At 42.7% G+C, this 16,724-nt stretch overlaps 1 protein-coding gene across 16 annotated transcripts in view; it reads right to left on the bottom strand.

The window, feature by feature from the left end:
* PLEKHA5 (pleckstrin homology domain containing A5) overlaps positions 1-16,724 on the bottom strand; it is a 240,472-nt gene that overhangs the window by 125,672 nt on the left and 98,076 nt on the right. The window contains exon 1 of one of the 16 annotated variants that reach the window (XM_075897781.2): positions 16,311-16,498. The exons of the other annotated variants lie outside the window; for them this stretch is intronic. Coding sequence (XP_075753896.2) covers positions 16,311-16,330 — 20 coding nt within the window. The 5' untranslated portion in view covers positions 16,331-16,498. Of the gene's footprint in view, positions 1-16,310; positions 16,499-16,724 lie in introns of those variants that run through there. 16 annotated transcript variants of the gene reach the window in all.

The raw sequence follows: 16,724 nt of genomic DNA, 5'->3' as shown, positions 1-16,724 counted from the left end.
CAGTGTCATCTGACATCAGTATTTTTATCAGTACCTTGGGCCTTCTCCTCTCCCAGCGCTTCATTGTTACTTTATACAAGACATTGTATTGAAATCCCAGCTACTGTAATGTGATTTGTTTTAAGCAATTTTCTGTGCCGATATGTAAGATTATCTTAAAATCGTGGATTTCATTGTTGTTTTTAGTAGCAAGCAGTTCCTTGACCTTTCGCTCAAAAAATGAACATCCTTATTTTTAATTAGAAAGCATGAAATCTATAACAAATGTGGAGGTCTTCAAACATTCATTGGACATTATTTGTGCACAAATTACTGTGGTTAAGGCACATCTCCACTTTCAGAACAAATAAAATCAAAATTCAAATAGCTGACTTAGTATTTCCTAAATTTTGCAAGGTTATTAACAGCTTTATGTTTTTTACTCACTAGGGATGTCAACAAGTAGTTGACCAGACAATTAACTGATAAGCCTAGACTTATCGGTTAATCTAGTTGATTACTCGCATTCCCCACCCCTCACTGCTTCTGTATAAGAGGCAGCAGTGCAGCGTGGGAAAGAGCAGGGGAGGCTGCTGCAAAGCAGCTTCTGCCTGCAGCAGGACATGGTTTTCCATGGGCAGAAGCTGTTTCGTGGCAGCTGCCCCTGTCCACAGGGTGGCTGGGTGTATCCGAGCTCCCCGCGGAGCAGCTTAGGCCCACTAAGGACAGAAGCTGATGCCCAGCAGCAGCCTCTGTTGGAGGGAAAAGGGGTCCGAGCTCCCTGTGGCCAGAGGCTTCTTCACAGAATCCCCCCTCTCCCAGCAGTCTCTGTCAGGAGTTCAGACCCTCCCCCACATCCCCTGACACGGGCTGCTGCACATTTCCAGATTATGAGGGCAAATCCAGTACTTTTAGGGCAAGCCACTCTATAAAACAGAATAGTGTAAGTCAACTTAAAAAAAGGAGGTACCATTTTCCAACATGTAGTGTTTTAATCATTTCAGTTCTGAATTTACCTGTCACAGTACAAAATGGCTTACGAAACAAATTGAACACATCACACTGGGACAAACTGAAGTAATCTATTATTACCCTAAACATCACTTGTTTCTTACCAAGATGGAAGAATAGACTATCACTGTCTTTCTTGAACAAATGGGAAGTACCATTTTTTTTAAAGCTATGAACGGTGTAATTGATTTTAAGCCTTTTATACACAGCATTCCTTTTTCTTTAATTGCACAGATACATTAATGTAGTAAAAACAGACCAAAGTACGTTAAGTTTTTAAAGCAGCAATGATTTGTGTTATACTGGAAAACAGATTTATTGCTAAGGGCTTAGATTAGAATCACTTGAGAGTGGTATAATGCATTCAGTCAGGAATTTCAAAAGGTTGATTGGCTAAAGTAGCATAGTAAGAGTTGTTATTATAGCAAGGTCATTTAGGTAACAGGTTATGTTTTTCATTTTATCAGAAACTTAATTATGAAATTTTAGCATAAAATCTGATTTTAAAGTTTTCATAATTTGCCCAATGCTTTAATGATGATTCCTGAGCACTTTGAAGTCTAAAGGCTGTTCACAGCTGGAAACCTGGATGATTTTGTTCTTTAGTGTTCCCATATTTCATTCTGTGTAAAATGCATTAGAACCCTATTTCCTTTAAAAGTGCTGAAGTACCTGCCATGACACATTTGTTCAACAGTAAACATTGTCTGAGTGGCATTGGGTTGTATCAAAGTACTGGTTTATTTGCATATGTGCTGCACTGAATCACAAATCTTTGAAGCAATTTATTCAATATGCTCAAACCAATGGATACATAAGTTTCTGCTAGATGAAACTATTTCTTGGTTGTCTTTTCCTATATTTTCACATTTACACAATTTTCAACATCTGTTCAGCTTTTTCTGCATCTTCCCCTTAAATAAAATGGAATGTGTTTCCAAAATAAGTGATTAGCTAGCATAGCAGCAGTGAAACCTGTAGTTTTTGAGTTAAGTGGGAAACCTACTTACAGAATAGGACTTCCTTCTCTTAACTGACAGTGTTCATCCCTAAAATATGCTTAAAATATTCATGTACCAAACAACCTGGAAGTAACAAAGAGCCCAATCTAGTAATCAGTGATTGAAAACAGAAGCCTCAGGCGGTCAACGGTAAAGGTCTAAGCACAAAGGAAGAAGAAGAAATATTCAAAGTTTGTCCTCATTAACACTAATTCATGGGTGCAAAGTCCCATTGTAAAATTTGTTACAACTACTATAAAAAGTTATGTATACTGTAAATAGAGCTGTGTATTTGGGAAAACTGTTTGTACAACTATTCTGGAATAGGACGGGGAAAATGTGTGTGTCCTATTCCTATCTGAAAATGTCTGTTCTTAAAGTAAATGAGGAATACAAATCCACGACACAGTCTCTGCTCTCGATACCATCTCACAGGTAAAACAGACCTATCATCTGGAGGCAAGCAGCTTCAACTCTGAGAAACCACCAACTGAAATGCTTCCACTAGCAATATTAGAGTGTAGTCGTTTACACAAGAGGCAGGCGGGAGCTAATACATGCAGGAAGCAGCTTTCAAGCTGGCTCCCCCTGCATATCGGCTCCTGAAGAGCTGCCAGCTCCCCTCCCTCCTGCGATGCTTCCTCTTTACCAGGGAAAGCGGGGGGGGGGGGGGGGGGGGGAAGAGCACAAACGAGCAAACCAATTGCTTATCTTTCTCTTCCCAAATCATCAGCACACGAGGGATATTCAAATAAGCAAGCTGAGCTGTGAGACCATACTGGATTGCCCAGAGCTCTCAACAGCTTTTATTGTTCTTGCTCTTATTCAGAACATGTTGTCTGGACATGCTTTGGTTCTGTGTGAACATTCCCACCCTTCCTGGTTTTCATCTGCAGTGACAACTGTTCTGACAGGTTCTCTTATTTGAAAGCCTGCCTTGAAGCTGCTTGAACTCACCTGCCACAAGTGGATGACTTTAGATGGCAGATATGTATTAGTTTAGGGAGGTACAAGGAGCAGCCCCGTAGTGACGTCACAAGAGTACAGGGCTATAGACAATAACCACAGAGGAGACTAGGGATCCCAGCAGAGAGACGCATATGAATGGGTACTTCCCATGAAAGGATGACGGTTTTAATAACATTACTCAGTTTCTCCATCTTTCCTGCAGTAAGGAACACTGTAGAGTGTGTCTCGTCACAGACAGGAAATCTATTTAGATGGTATTAAATTGATTGATTAAATTGGAGGGATGATAGGAGTTACTATAGAGAACCTTCTGGGTGTCTGGGTGGTGAGTCTTGCCCACATGCTCAGGGTTTAGCTGATCGCCATATTTGGGGTTGGAAAGGAATTTTCCTCCAGGGTAGATTGGCAGAGGCCCCGGAGGTTTTTCGCCTTCCTCTGTAGCATGGGGTACTGATCACAGCTGGAGGATTCTCTGCATCTTGGGGTCGTCCAAGTATTTGAAGGCTTCAATATCTGAGATATAGGAGAGAGGATTATTCTAGGAGGGGGTGGGTGAGATTGTGGCCTGCACTGTACAGGGGGTCAGACTAGATGATCATAATGGTCCCTTCTGACCTTGAAGTCTATGAGTCTATTTTCCACAGATTTATGGCTCTACACATCCTTTCACCTGGGTGATACCATGAATGGCTTACCCTGGATGAGGGCTTTGAATAGGATGGTAGCATAGGAAGGGCTAGATGCAAGTGCTCTCCTGTCCGAGGGCTGCTATTAAACTACTAGCAAAATTTAGTAAACACTAGCAGTCCTGTTACTAAAAGGAAGGGCCTGGAATGAGTGCTGTTGTGCTTCTAGAGCAAAACTTAGGACAGATCTACACTAGGGGGCAATATCAAATTAAGGTACGCAACTCCAGCTACGTGAATAGTGGAGCTGGAGTCAATGTAACTTAGTTCGAGTTACTGCGGTAACCCCACTGCGGGGTAGGGGAGGGAAGAAGGGGCTGGGAAGAAGGGGCTCCCCTTACTCTGCTTGATCCGGTAGAGTACTGGAGCACATGGGAGTGCGAACAGCAGTCAATTTAGTAGGTCTAAATCGACCCCTGGGAGATTAACTCTATGGGGATCAATCTCCTGGTAAGTGTAAACAAGGCCTTAGAAAACCTCTGTGAGATTGCTGAAATATGTAGATAGGCGTTCAAGTCTACTGACGTTATGTGGTTCCTTTTCACTCTTGGCACTAATTTTACTAATGGCACTAGTGTGAATTTTAAGGATTACAACTTGAGTTGATTATTGCAAGTATCCCAACAGATTCATGAAGTAGAGAACTACTTTATAGCCTTTTTTTTTTTATTTAAGAACATGGTGTGAAAGCCTCATTTCCTGTGGAAAGGGACAGGATCTATTGCTTTCATTCAGAGAAGATCTGTCTGCATGCCCTGACTTTTCCTTTTCTTCAGGGAGGATTCCAACACTTAAATTTTGCTCTGCAGAATGGAAGAGACAGTCTGCCTGCCTGCAGCTCAAGAGCTGATATTTGTGCTGGCAGTTTCTCAGAACTGGGGCCAAATTCTCTTGCTACTAACTGACAAGTTTGGTCTGCCTGAAAGGTAGTATAGCGCAGAGTAGATCTGTGGCTCTCATCTACTGTATATTTGAGAGAATTTGTCCATTTGCGCATCTGTCTGTTCAAGAACTCCTCCTAAATGGGAAGAGCTAGGACCACCAAATTTCATATGCACCTTCCTTTTATCATAAAGCAAGGTAAGGGTTTGATTGTACCAGGAAAATGGGATGTGCCTGGAATGGGATTGCTTCTTATAAAACTATACAGAAAAGAGAATCATCAGGCAGGTGAAAGAGGGCTGGCTGGGGGTGTCTCCCTCCCCTCCTCTGAGGGTGCTCCAACTCAAGCCTCCCATCCCGCTGATTTGTACAGGAACATTGCTGTCTATTCCCCATCAGGGAGAGAGAGGAAAGCCTGCATACTGGACTCCCATCCCCAGCTACACCCCAGAGCAATGAATGAAATGAAGCATGTACATTTTCATTTTATTTTCCAAAAAGCAAAAACTCAGTTAAGAACCTGAGCGACAGCTGGGTAAATTTTCTAGTTATAAATAAAAGCTATTCCAAAGTAGCTCCCCATACACAAGCACACTATTACAAATTTAAGTTACTTTATTCCAGAATACTTACTATACATACTCTTTCATAAGCTAGATTTTATGATAAAAAGTGAAGAATCAAAGAGCAGGGGCCAGCTTATCAACAGGACTACATTGTGATTATAGATCAGAAATTGGCCAACTTCATTTCCCAACCTGTCTGGGTAAGCCACTGGTGTGCTGGGACATTGTGTGCTACTCAGTCTCCATTGGTGGTGCGTGCCGTTCCCAGCCAATGGGAATGGCAGGAAGAGGTGTGGGCTGAGAGATGTGCTGGGTGCCACTTCACATTGCTCCTGCAGGCCAGGAACAGTGAAATGCAGACACTGGGAGCTGCAGCGCTCCATGCATAAAGAAAGCATCCTGACGCACCAGCGGCTCTCCTAGATGAGCTGGGAACCAAAGTTTGTCAACTGCTGAAATGTAGGTTCAGCTTATGAAAGTGTCATAGTATTTTGCCATTTTTTACCCATCATTTTAAGAGGGGAGGAGCGCTTAGAAATGTATGGGCTAATGAATGGATATACACAGTACTTTGTTTTGGAAAAAGTGATTATTTCAGAATAAAATCACTTATCCCAGAGTGTCCCTACTATAAGTCACTCCAGTATACATCTGATCCACACTAAAGTCATTGACATTTATAGGAACTGAAGCATTGGAAGTCCTCCCATTCCCCGCTAGAAGTTGTGCAAAACACTCCCTCAATTTGCTTAAATGGAAGTTGTTTCGCTATAAGTAAGTTTTTTGGAACATATCTTGGACTTATAGCGAGGACAGCCTGTAGCTAAATTAAACTAGCACAACTGTAGTGGAATAAGCACTCGAATTACTGTGCTGGTGAACTTCTACCGGTGAAGACTGGTTATCATACGGTTGAAGACACTTATGCCAGAGAAGCACATCTACCCTAGGAGTTTGTACTGGTGTTAGCTAGTTATGTGCAAATCTCCGTTGATACAAGCGCTGTGTGAACCCACTTATGCAGTATCAAAGCTTAATTTTTTTATGGATGTTGAAAAGCAGCAAGGTGAACAAAACTTTCATAGTGTGGACTAACTTAGGAGTCTGTATCAGTCATGGCAGTGGCCTGGTTGCTGCTTCCACACATGTTGAGAAGTGTACTACTTGGTACATTCTTAAAATAAATGCATACAATGTGTCAAAACTGGCTTTAATAAAGATCTAAGTGATTAATAACTTGTTTTCAACAGGAAAATTTAACTACAGTTTACCATATGTTGCATTACTCATTTTCACTTTTCACCCAAAACATGCACAGATGGAAAGGATTTCTGAAGCACTACGTTCCATAGGGGTAACTTTCCCTAAGGACACTAAAATGAAGACCACGTTGCCCCGTTTTTTTTCTTCCAGATTACACAAAAATTCTTTTGGAAGAAGTGATGTTAGGCAGCTCTTAAGAGACTGTAACCCTATCAAAACTTTTGTAAATACTCTCAGTCCAGTTGCTAAATCCAAGGACTGGTACTTGTCTTGTTGTGCTCCCAGAACAATGCTTAAAAAGTATCTATGAGACTGCTGAACTGGGATATGAAAATAAGTCCACTGATGTCATGCAGTCCAACTTTCAGTTGCTGCACTGCTTCCCACTCACCTTATGAAATTTCGTTGGTAAGAAATAAATGTCGGCAACTAGGCACTACAAGTCAGCAACAATAAAGGGAGTGTTACTACTGAAGACCAGACCTATGCAGTTTCTGATGGTTAACCTCTGGCTTGTATAGACCTGCCTCCAATCAGTCATGTAATGTGACACACAAAATACCGGAAGCTGCCTTAGGCTATACTACTGTTGCCACTACTGGAGAGTTAAAGGAAAAAAATCTTACTGCAGCCTTTGGGAAAAAATTTTTTACCATCCTGTTAGGGCTGTGACTATTGAACCAGTACTAACTCATCATAAATAGCAGCAGACTCAAAATATCAACCCTGCAATCTATCCTTCCACTCACAATCAGCAACTATGATTAGTGGCAATGATTTTTTTTCCCCACTATCCAAATTTCTCCAACACCAAAATATTCTTCTGGGTTTTAATACCTCAAAAGACAACCTGCAAAGAGGAAAAACTGGATTTGTGCCATTTGAAGCTTGCTTGATCTATAAAGAAAGGCCCCAAATCACAAAATATTGCTGGATAAAGCTGATTTATTTATATAGCTGATTACAGTATGCCCCATTTTGGTGTGTTTACTAGTTTGAGTTGTTAGAAATAACAACTGAAATAATAATAACTGTACTCCAATGGTAGTTTTAATTTTCTTATTTGATTTTTAAACAAGGAGCAATGGTAAATGGTTAGTTATCACTTGGTTTAACATTTTGTCTTATTCCATATCTATAAACTGTTTAGGACAATGGTCCCCAACACGGTGCCCGCAGGCGACATGGCGCCCACAGGGGCATTTGTGTGTGCCCGCCGAGTGCTCGGGGCTGGCCTCGCCCCACGCACATGGCGCATGCCCCGGGGAGCGCCGGCCCCGGGAGCATGGCGAATTGGCTGCCCACGCCCCGGGTGCGCGGCTGCGGGGGGTGGGGGGGGGCGCGCTGGTCTCAGGCGCACAGCGAATTGGCCACCCCAGCCCCGGGGACGTGGCTATGGGGGGCGCCGGCCCCAGGAGCGCAACCAATTGGCATCCCTGCCCCCGGGCACGCAGCTATGGGGGGAGAAAGGTGCCGGCTTTGGGCACGTGGCTCAGCAGGACGCTGGCCCCAGGCTTGCTGCAAATGGGCGGCACCACCTGTGGCCACATGGCGCATAGGGTTGCTGGCCCCAGGCACATGGCTCATGGGGGTGTGGTGTATGTGTGGCCCCGCCCCCGGGTGCGCAAGTGTCCCCACACTCTGGCGCCCAGCAGGCGAACGGCCATGCCCCCTGGCACCCAGCAGCTTCAAATGGTTGGGGACCACTGGTTTAGCATATATATTTACATCCAGGTACATCCACACACAAACTCAATACTGATGTTGCACATAAGAAATTTCAACCCATTCAAAAAAAAAAATTCAACCTGCCTAAAATGGTAGCAGGAACAGTGCCTGAAGGGGGGTAGGGGGTTAAGTTTGCCACTCTTTTCCTTCTTTGATTTATAAAGATCATTTGAAAGATTTTTGTTTTGTTATTTAAAGTGTTTTTTGTGCTTTTTACCATTAGAAATTTAGATCTGTTGAGTTTTCATAATTTGAGAACTAGAAAAATGTTATCATAAAAGTAAAAGGTGAAAAGTAAGCTACTGACATACATTTTCAGTGAGTGATTAAAAGCATGTTTTGTTTATTAGCTCAATTATAAATTAACATTTTGGAGAAATTGCATCTCTAAGTATTTTAATTAAAGCTCTGGATCTTACAATGAAATATTCTCAAGACCGACAAGGGTCTTCCAATATAACCAAGGACAAATTATGACAGTTGTATTTTTCCTTAAAAACGTCAGTATTTTTCCTGAAAAACGTCATTACATAACTGTTAAAGCAGAAAAAACAAGTACATGTCCAACTTTTATAAGTTTTTATGTACTGCGTGCAATAAAAAATCTCCTTGGTTTAGAAAATTTTTGTTCAAATTCAAAACAATCACCGTTGCAAGCACATACGAGCAATATACATCAGTGATATTGAGAACTTAATGTTACATTAAAACTAGAAGGAGTTTGGTGGCACCTTAAAAAATAACCATTTTATTAGGGCATAAGCTTTCATGAGATACATCTCACTTCTTCAGGTGCTTGAAGGTAAAGAAAGTAGGAAATACAGAGATGGGAATGTAACATCAGTGATAATCAGGGCTCAACAAATAATGTAATCTACTCGCCTGTGGCGAGTAAATTACGACCCAGAAGAGCCAGCACAGAATGATCTGTGCATGTTTGGCGAGCCCTGGTGATAATTAAATCCCAATGGTTATGGCTCACCTCCAACAGAGATGAGAAAATGAAAGTACCTGAAGGAGAAATTACTTATTGCAATGAGAGCCATTCCATGTCTCTATAAAGATCCAGTCTGACAGTCAAATTTGCATATGAATTCCAGCTCAGCAGTTTCGCCTTACAGTCTAAGTGTTCTTGCCTAATGGCAATTTGCAAGTCAGTAACTATGGGCACATCTACACAGCAGGGGTAAATCTGAAATAAGCTATGCAACTTGAGCTACAACAATTGCATAGCTTAAATCAAAATAGCTTATTTCTGCTTTTTTGTGCTGTCTACACAGCAGTAAGTCCGAGAGAGCGCTCTTCCTCCGACTTCCCTTAAACCTCGTAAAATGACGGTTTACAGAGTCGGAGTAAGAGCTCCTCCAGCTCAACATTATGTCAAAATAACTGCTTGTGTGTAGATGCAGACTAACATTATTCCAAAATAATGCTGCTGTGTAGATGTACACTATGTGTCCAAGGAGACTAGAGTGCTCCCTAAGAGGCTTTTGAATGTTACCATTCTTGAGGTCTGATGTGTTATGCCTCGTAAAATGAGGTTTACCAGCGTCGACAAAACTACTGAGTTCTGTCGACATTATGTCGACAGAACTCAGCGGTAGTGTAGACAGAGGTATAGTTTTGTCGACAAAAGTCCACTTTTGTCGACAAAACTCTGTAGTCTAGACATACCCTAAGTTTGCCTGCCCTCTGTGCTCCTAGGCCAAACTGAGGAATGACGAAAGCTGTACACTTTCCCCTCACTCCCTGATGAAGGGGAACAGCCAGCAATGTCTCCATATGAATTGGGAGGGGCCCACAAAAGAATACGTACATAAGAACATAAGAATGGCCGTACTGAGTCAGACCAAAGGTCCATCTAGCCCAGTAGCCTGTCTGCCAACAGTGGCCAGCTCCAGGTGCCCTGGAGGGGGTGGACCGAAGACAACGATCAAGTGATTTGTCTCGTGCCATCCATCTCCAGCCTCTGACAAACAGAGGCCAGAGACACCATTCCTACCTCCTGGCTAATAGCCTTTTATGGACCTAACTTCCATGAATTTATCTAGTTTCTCTTTAAACTCTGTTATAGTTCTAGCCTTCACAGCCTCCTCTGGCAAGGAGTTCCACAGGTTGACTATGCGAGAAGAACTTTCGCTTATTAGTTTCAAACCTGCTACCCATTAATTTCATTTGATGTCCTCTAGTCCTTATATTATGGGAACTGATGAATAACTTCTTTATTTACCCTCTCCACGCCACTCATGATTTATCATATCCCCCCTCAGTCTCCTCTTTTCTAAACTGAAAAGTCTGCTTTTCAAAAGAATACGTATGGGGTAGGAGGCTCTGGGTGGAGGGAGTCCCAAACTGGGGGAGGGGAAAGGAGGGCACCCTCAAGCCGGCCCCCTTCACCTGCCTGATGATACTGCCTCTTTTCTATATAGTTTTATTAGACACAATCTGATTCCAGGTACATCTTATTTTCCTGGAACAACCAAACCTTTACCATGCTTTAATTTATGATAAGCATAAACTGCATATTGAATTTGGTTGTCCTAGCTCTTAGAATTTAGGAAGAGTTCGTATACAGATAAACAGGCTGACAGACATGCAAACTCTCTCAAATAAATAGTAGATGTGCAGGTGAATAAGACTTTGATGGTATAGCTCCGTGGTCCCCAACACGGTGCCCGCGGGCGCCATTCGTGTGCGCCCGCCACATGCTCGGGGCTGGCCTGGCCCTGGGCACGTGGCACATGCACAGTGCAGGAGCCGGCTCCAAGCGCATGGTGGGTGCCGGCCCCGGGCGCTTGGGGGGGGAGGGGGCGCCGGGCGTGCGGCGCTTGGAGCGGGGGGCGCTGGCCCCGGCCACTTGGATGAGGGGGGGCGCCGACCCCGGCCCCCGGCGCGCAGAGCTTGGGGGGGGGGGGGCGCCGGGCGCGCGGCGCTTGGAGCGGGGGGCGCCGGCCTGGGCGCTTGGAGGGGGGGGCGCCGGCCCCGGGTGCTTGGAGGGGGGGCGCCGGCCCCGGGCGCACGGAGCTGGGGGGGGAGGGGGCGCCGGCCCCAGGCGCGGCTATGGGGGGGGGCGCGTGGCTATGGGGGACCCGCCCCCATCCCCTGGCTCCCGGCGGGCGAACGGCCACGCCCCCTGGCGCCCGGCAACCTCCACAGATTGGGGACCACTGGTATAGCTGATATGTTTAGGTCCTATGATAATGTCACTCGTGTAGATGTGTGGACAGAATTGGCAATGAAAACTAGACTTAATATTTCTGTATGTATTTCACAAAAATAATTGTTTTCAGTAACGAAGTAAAAAGATTCCAGAAGATTGGCAGAAATAAATTATGCTCAAAACAAATTCTAAAAATAGAGGAATTAGATATTACTGTAAGCTTCTGAAAAGTTAGCGTGTTAATTATGTCCAATTTTTTTAAATTCAGTAACAATTAACATCTATTTATAAACACTTCCTGGATTTTAGGGAGAAATATCCATGTATTTAAACTGAGTGCGAATTTGTAAGGCATTAGCAGAGGGATGTTTGGTAATGATTTTACTTACTACTGGGTTGACAGTCAAGTAAGTAGTTTGCCCAAAATTCATAACTCTTAATGGAAACCTGCCAGCTAGATCCTAAATTTTTACTTCTGAAATGCCATCTCAACAGAAAATAAAAACATATGTAATGATAAAACTAACAGCTGAAGAAAAAAAACCTCTGAAATTGAGAGCTTCGTTTGCCTAAATACATCTCACCTAATGGAAACTTTCTAACAAACATGCACACACTTCTGTGAGATCAAGAAAGATTACTTGTTTTAACCTTGCCCACGGTATCAAGTTATGAAAAATTCATGTTGGTAATTCAAAATGGAGAATTAAAACCCACACTATAAAATAAAAATCAGAATAATTTAAATCTGCTTGTGTGTGCACAAAGTTAATTCTCATGAATACGGCTACAAATGAAACCTGTTTCAATATGCAAGAAAGAGGAAATAATCACCCCCAAAAAATCCCATCAAGCATTCACATCTCTCTCTGATTATCTACAAGTTCCATCATGCTTCTACACTCTACAGCAGGGATAGGCAACCTACAGCCTGGATCTGGCCTGTGAGGCTCAGAAACCACTGTCTCATCTCTCCCCGCTCCACCGCTACGCAGCAGGGTAAGCCAGGGTGCTCCAACTATGCTGTGGGCACCATAGTTGAAGCACCAGCACCAGTTTTCCCACGGGGGGGGGGGGAGGGGGAAAGAGTAGGGTTGCCAGAAGGGTTGCCAGATGGTTGAAATAAAAATACTGAACACCGCTCCCCCCCCCCCCCCCCAAAAAAACACCAAGGAAAAATTCTGATGGAAGGAAAAAAGGGGCGGGGCGGACCAAAGTTGTCGAGCAAAAAGACTCCAAGACCATTTTGTGCCGGCAGCCTTGCAGAACCAGGTAAGCATGGGGGCTGGGGTCGGAGGGCTGGGGATGTTAGGAACCGGGGGAGGGGGAGAAATCAAGGCAAGTTGCTTCTCAGTTTAAATCTCTGTGGTAATCATAGGGATAGGATCACTGCTAGGGTTACCAGGTAGTTATTAAAAAAAAAAAACACCGGACACGCTTCATGGGGGAAGGGGAAGAAGGACCGGCTGGGAGGGGAGGGGAGGGGAGTGGTGCTGGCCAGGAAGAACGGAGAAGGGGGGGCCTGGGAAACAGAGCTAACGGGGGGTGGGGGCAACAGGGCTGGCCGACGGGAATCAGGGCTGGTCAGTGGGGGATCGGCCGGAACGGAGCTGGAACAGAGCTGGCTGCGGGAAATTGGGGGGCAGCCGGCAAGGTCAGAGCTGGCCGGGGGGAGCTCAGGAGAGGAGAGGACTGGCCGCCGGAAGTAGGGCTGGTGGGAGGTGCAGAGGGGCTCCGGGGAAGATCCAGAGCAGGAACCTGCTAACAGGACGCAGAACTGGCGGAAGGGGCAGGGGAGCAGGACTGACCTGGGCTGTGCAGATCTGAGGGCGCACCCGTCCTGCGTGAGTCAGTCCGGCTGCGGCTACACCACGCACTTGACCAGCGCGCAGGAGTATGGACAGGGCTGCTTCTCCTCCTCCTCACAGGCAACCAGGGCTTCCAGTCACTCCCCCCTCAGGCTTCCGTCCAGCGCCCAGCCGGAAAACCAGGAAATACCAGACATTGTATGTCCGGTATTTTCTGGATTTTTTTTTTTTTAACAGGACAGAGGGCCTGAAAACCAGACACCTGGCAACCTTGGGGGGGAAAGGGAGAACCCTAAACTTCACAGGACCAGTGTGGCCTGCTGGTTCTGCCTGGCCAGAGAAGGATGCAGACCTGCACACTTCAAGGAAACGCTCCCTCCAGGCACTGCCCCTCAGCACTCTCCTTGGTCAGAAATCCCAGTCAAAGGGAACAGTGCTTGCAGGGAGTGCTTCTCTGAAGCATCATGCAGAGCCACCTGCACCTTTACCCTGCTCCTGCACCCCCCTCCCTCCCAGATCCCTCCTCCCTTCTCTCCAACTCAGAGTATGGGGGTTCAGCTGCTTCTCAGTTGGGGGGCACATCTGTGAGGGTTTTTTACTCCTCCTTCCTTGGGGGCCAGGGTCAGTGAGGATTTGGTTTTTGCTTTTCACTTGTGCGTGGCAGATTTTTCTGTGGGTCAGTGGCCCCTATGAACCAAAAAAGGTTTCCGATCCCTGCACTACACTGTGTTCATGAAGCGCATCATTTCAAGAGGGAACAAATTATTTTATTGCAATATTAATTTCAACAAAAAATAAAACACATTCCTCATGGAAGAGTCATGCTGCAGAACATGTTCAATTAAAACACATAAAATTACTAGAAATACTTTAAGACATTTGTCAAGTGAAGTACTTAACATTCCCAGCAACAATTCCAGCAGTGATAAAATATCAGGGTGTTTTAATCAAGTTAGATTTCTAAAGATTATTTAAAAGCATCACTCAGATTTATTAAATAGTTTAGCAGTTGCTTTTCAGAATAGATAGTATCCTTTTTATTTCTGAAAAAGGCCATTAGTAGGTGGAAGAAATAAAATCACTAGATCATTAAATCCCAATGTGCTGACTAGGACTCAAAACCAAACCCAAAACCCAAACCAAACCCAAAACCAAACCCAAAACTCTCACTTTCCGGGTTAGACGAAACCTTAAGTGTCACTTTAGTACCCGTGCCATGCAATTAGTCCTACTTAACTGCTTAAGAAAGCCTTCTCTAATAATTTTTTTTTAAAAACTAAAAATCATTGCAACCAATTTATAATAAATTTAAGAGGAATTCCTTCTCTATGATCTTATAAATGGAAGTATCATAAGCAACATACATGTAAAATATAAAAGGGTGCCAGGAATCACACATCCAGTGTGGTGATATCCAGTCAGCTTAGCAATGGGAACACTGCTCTGTTTTTTCATTTGATTTATACGAAAATCGACCTTGTGGTCCCTCAATGATTAAAATTAAAATAATAATTTGCTATTCTCTTACCACTTTATACAAAACTTGATATCGACACCAAACTGATACTAAATTTCACACACACCTTTTTATCTTCTATATTTAAGCAGCACCTCTAATATGGAACTATGTATAGGATTTACTGGGTTGAGACCAATCAGTACTAGAATAATTCAGTGGATTACCAAATTAAAAAGAAACGGATACAAGAAACATGCAGGAGAAACATTTAAATTCATTCAAGATAACTTAACAAAAATGAACATATTTGTATCAGTGTGTATTTTCTTCGATAAATTATGTTTAGCTCTGCCTGAAAATTCACCGTAAGTGAAAACCAGAACAAAAAAATATTGTTACTACAATAGCATGCAGTCAAACAACAAACACTAACACAATATTAATTTTATAACAATTCGGGATCACAAAATATTATTTCTGAAACAGTAAGTCAATGATGGCACACATGAAGTGATACAGTGTGCCAGTTTCTGAAAGCTAAGACTATTACATTCACCTAGCTAACACACAGAACTAATCAGAGCATATGTATTTGATTCTGAACTTAGATATTGGCTTCCAGCAAATAAAGATTAATTTAATTACTCAGAAGAGTTTAGGCTTATTGTTCCACCAAGACTTGATATCCCTATTGTGATAAATATGCAGATTTTTTCCCACAAAATATGCTTCTTTATGTATTTATACATGTATCAGCAGAATTTCCAGACTTTCAAAAAAAGAACACTTAACAGATTTTTTAAATAATTTTCCTAAAATTTGGATCTGCTTGAGAGTTTTTGGAATGTAAGTGTTGATAGCAAGCTACCAATAGGCTTCCCCTCATTGGTCTTGTCTAGTACTCAGAAAATGAATGCAAGATATCCTATATTACCTTTGAAATAAGAAAAATGAGTTTTTATGACACAGGAATCTGTTATATACTTCAGACATCTCATGCCTGAAAAGCTGAAAGTAGACATGCAGAGTTTGCCGTACAATACACGGTATACTTTAGAGCAGGTTTTACAGCTCAGATTATACGGTTTAAAAATATCTTTGCTGTCTCTATTTTTGTAGCTTCATTGAGAATGGATGAGTTTTTCTTCTTCAGTTCTGTATATCTGTCACTCCTACTTCAACATATGTAATTATTTGTGATATGGACAGATCCTAGCATTACCTATACTCTGTGATGCGCTTGGAATACCTACTTTGAGATATTCCTATTGTTACACACTAATTTTAAAAATACTTGAAAATGCACAATGAACTATAGAACTAAACAGCAGTAATTATGCATTGTATATTCTATCTATGAAAATGCTGAAGCCACAGACTATAGCACTCTGGGTGGTTGCAGCTTTATATTTTACATTTAAATTTTGGTAGTAGTAGTAGTAGTAACTTAACACACTTTACATAAAGTATGCAAGTTTCCTCCAGTAGCAGTTCATAAAAAAAGTATAGTAGAGGTAAAAATGCAATATTGAAGTTGTGTTTAACAATGCTAACATTCAAGCTCTATACACTTGCCAAGAGCAATCTGAAAGAAGTAGTTATTATTGTTTCAAGTTCAAACTGAGTTCTCAAATTTTAATTTCTAAGGTAAAGCATTATACACCCTCTACAGTATATTAAATTCATTATATCAATCTAATATTACAAAGCAAACTTGCTTTTCTCCCAAGAAAGCAAAAAAACCTATCACTTACAATTTGAAGCTACTGAAATGTATACAAAAACAAGAATTACTCACCAGTCTTCAGGGATATTCATTCTCTACCAAAAGCTTAACACACAAACAACAAAAACAACATTCGAAAAGATGTGAGGCACAGCCCTTTTGTCTCTGAAGCTACTCCCCAAAGAGCACTGTTCAGACCTGACACTAAGAAAAAGCATCCTCTAGCTCTCAGGGTTTAGTCTCACTAGAAAACTGATACCAGAGTGATGTCACACTGTTTCTCTAGCGTTACTGCAGCTCAAATCACTAAATCTGTTCTCTCCAATAAGAAATCGTTACTAATAAGCATTATGAAACAAGAGGTATTGAGCAATAAAAGCTATTTTCAACAAAAACTGAAACTAAGAACATATATTTTAAAGATTACAGCTTGCAGAGGCAGAATACTGAAATCCAATTAGTTTTTAAAACTGTCAAAATTGTTTT

This window comes from Pelodiscus sinensis, chromosome 1, assembly GCF_052426305.1.
Source record: "Pelodiscus sinensis isolate ZL-2025 chromosome 1, ASM5242630v1, whole genome shotgun sequence".
NCBI lineage: Eukaryota > Metazoa > Chordata > Testudines > Trionychidae > Pelodiscus > Pelodiscus sinensis.
This window is presented reverse-complemented; position numbering and strand designations above follow the sequence as displayed.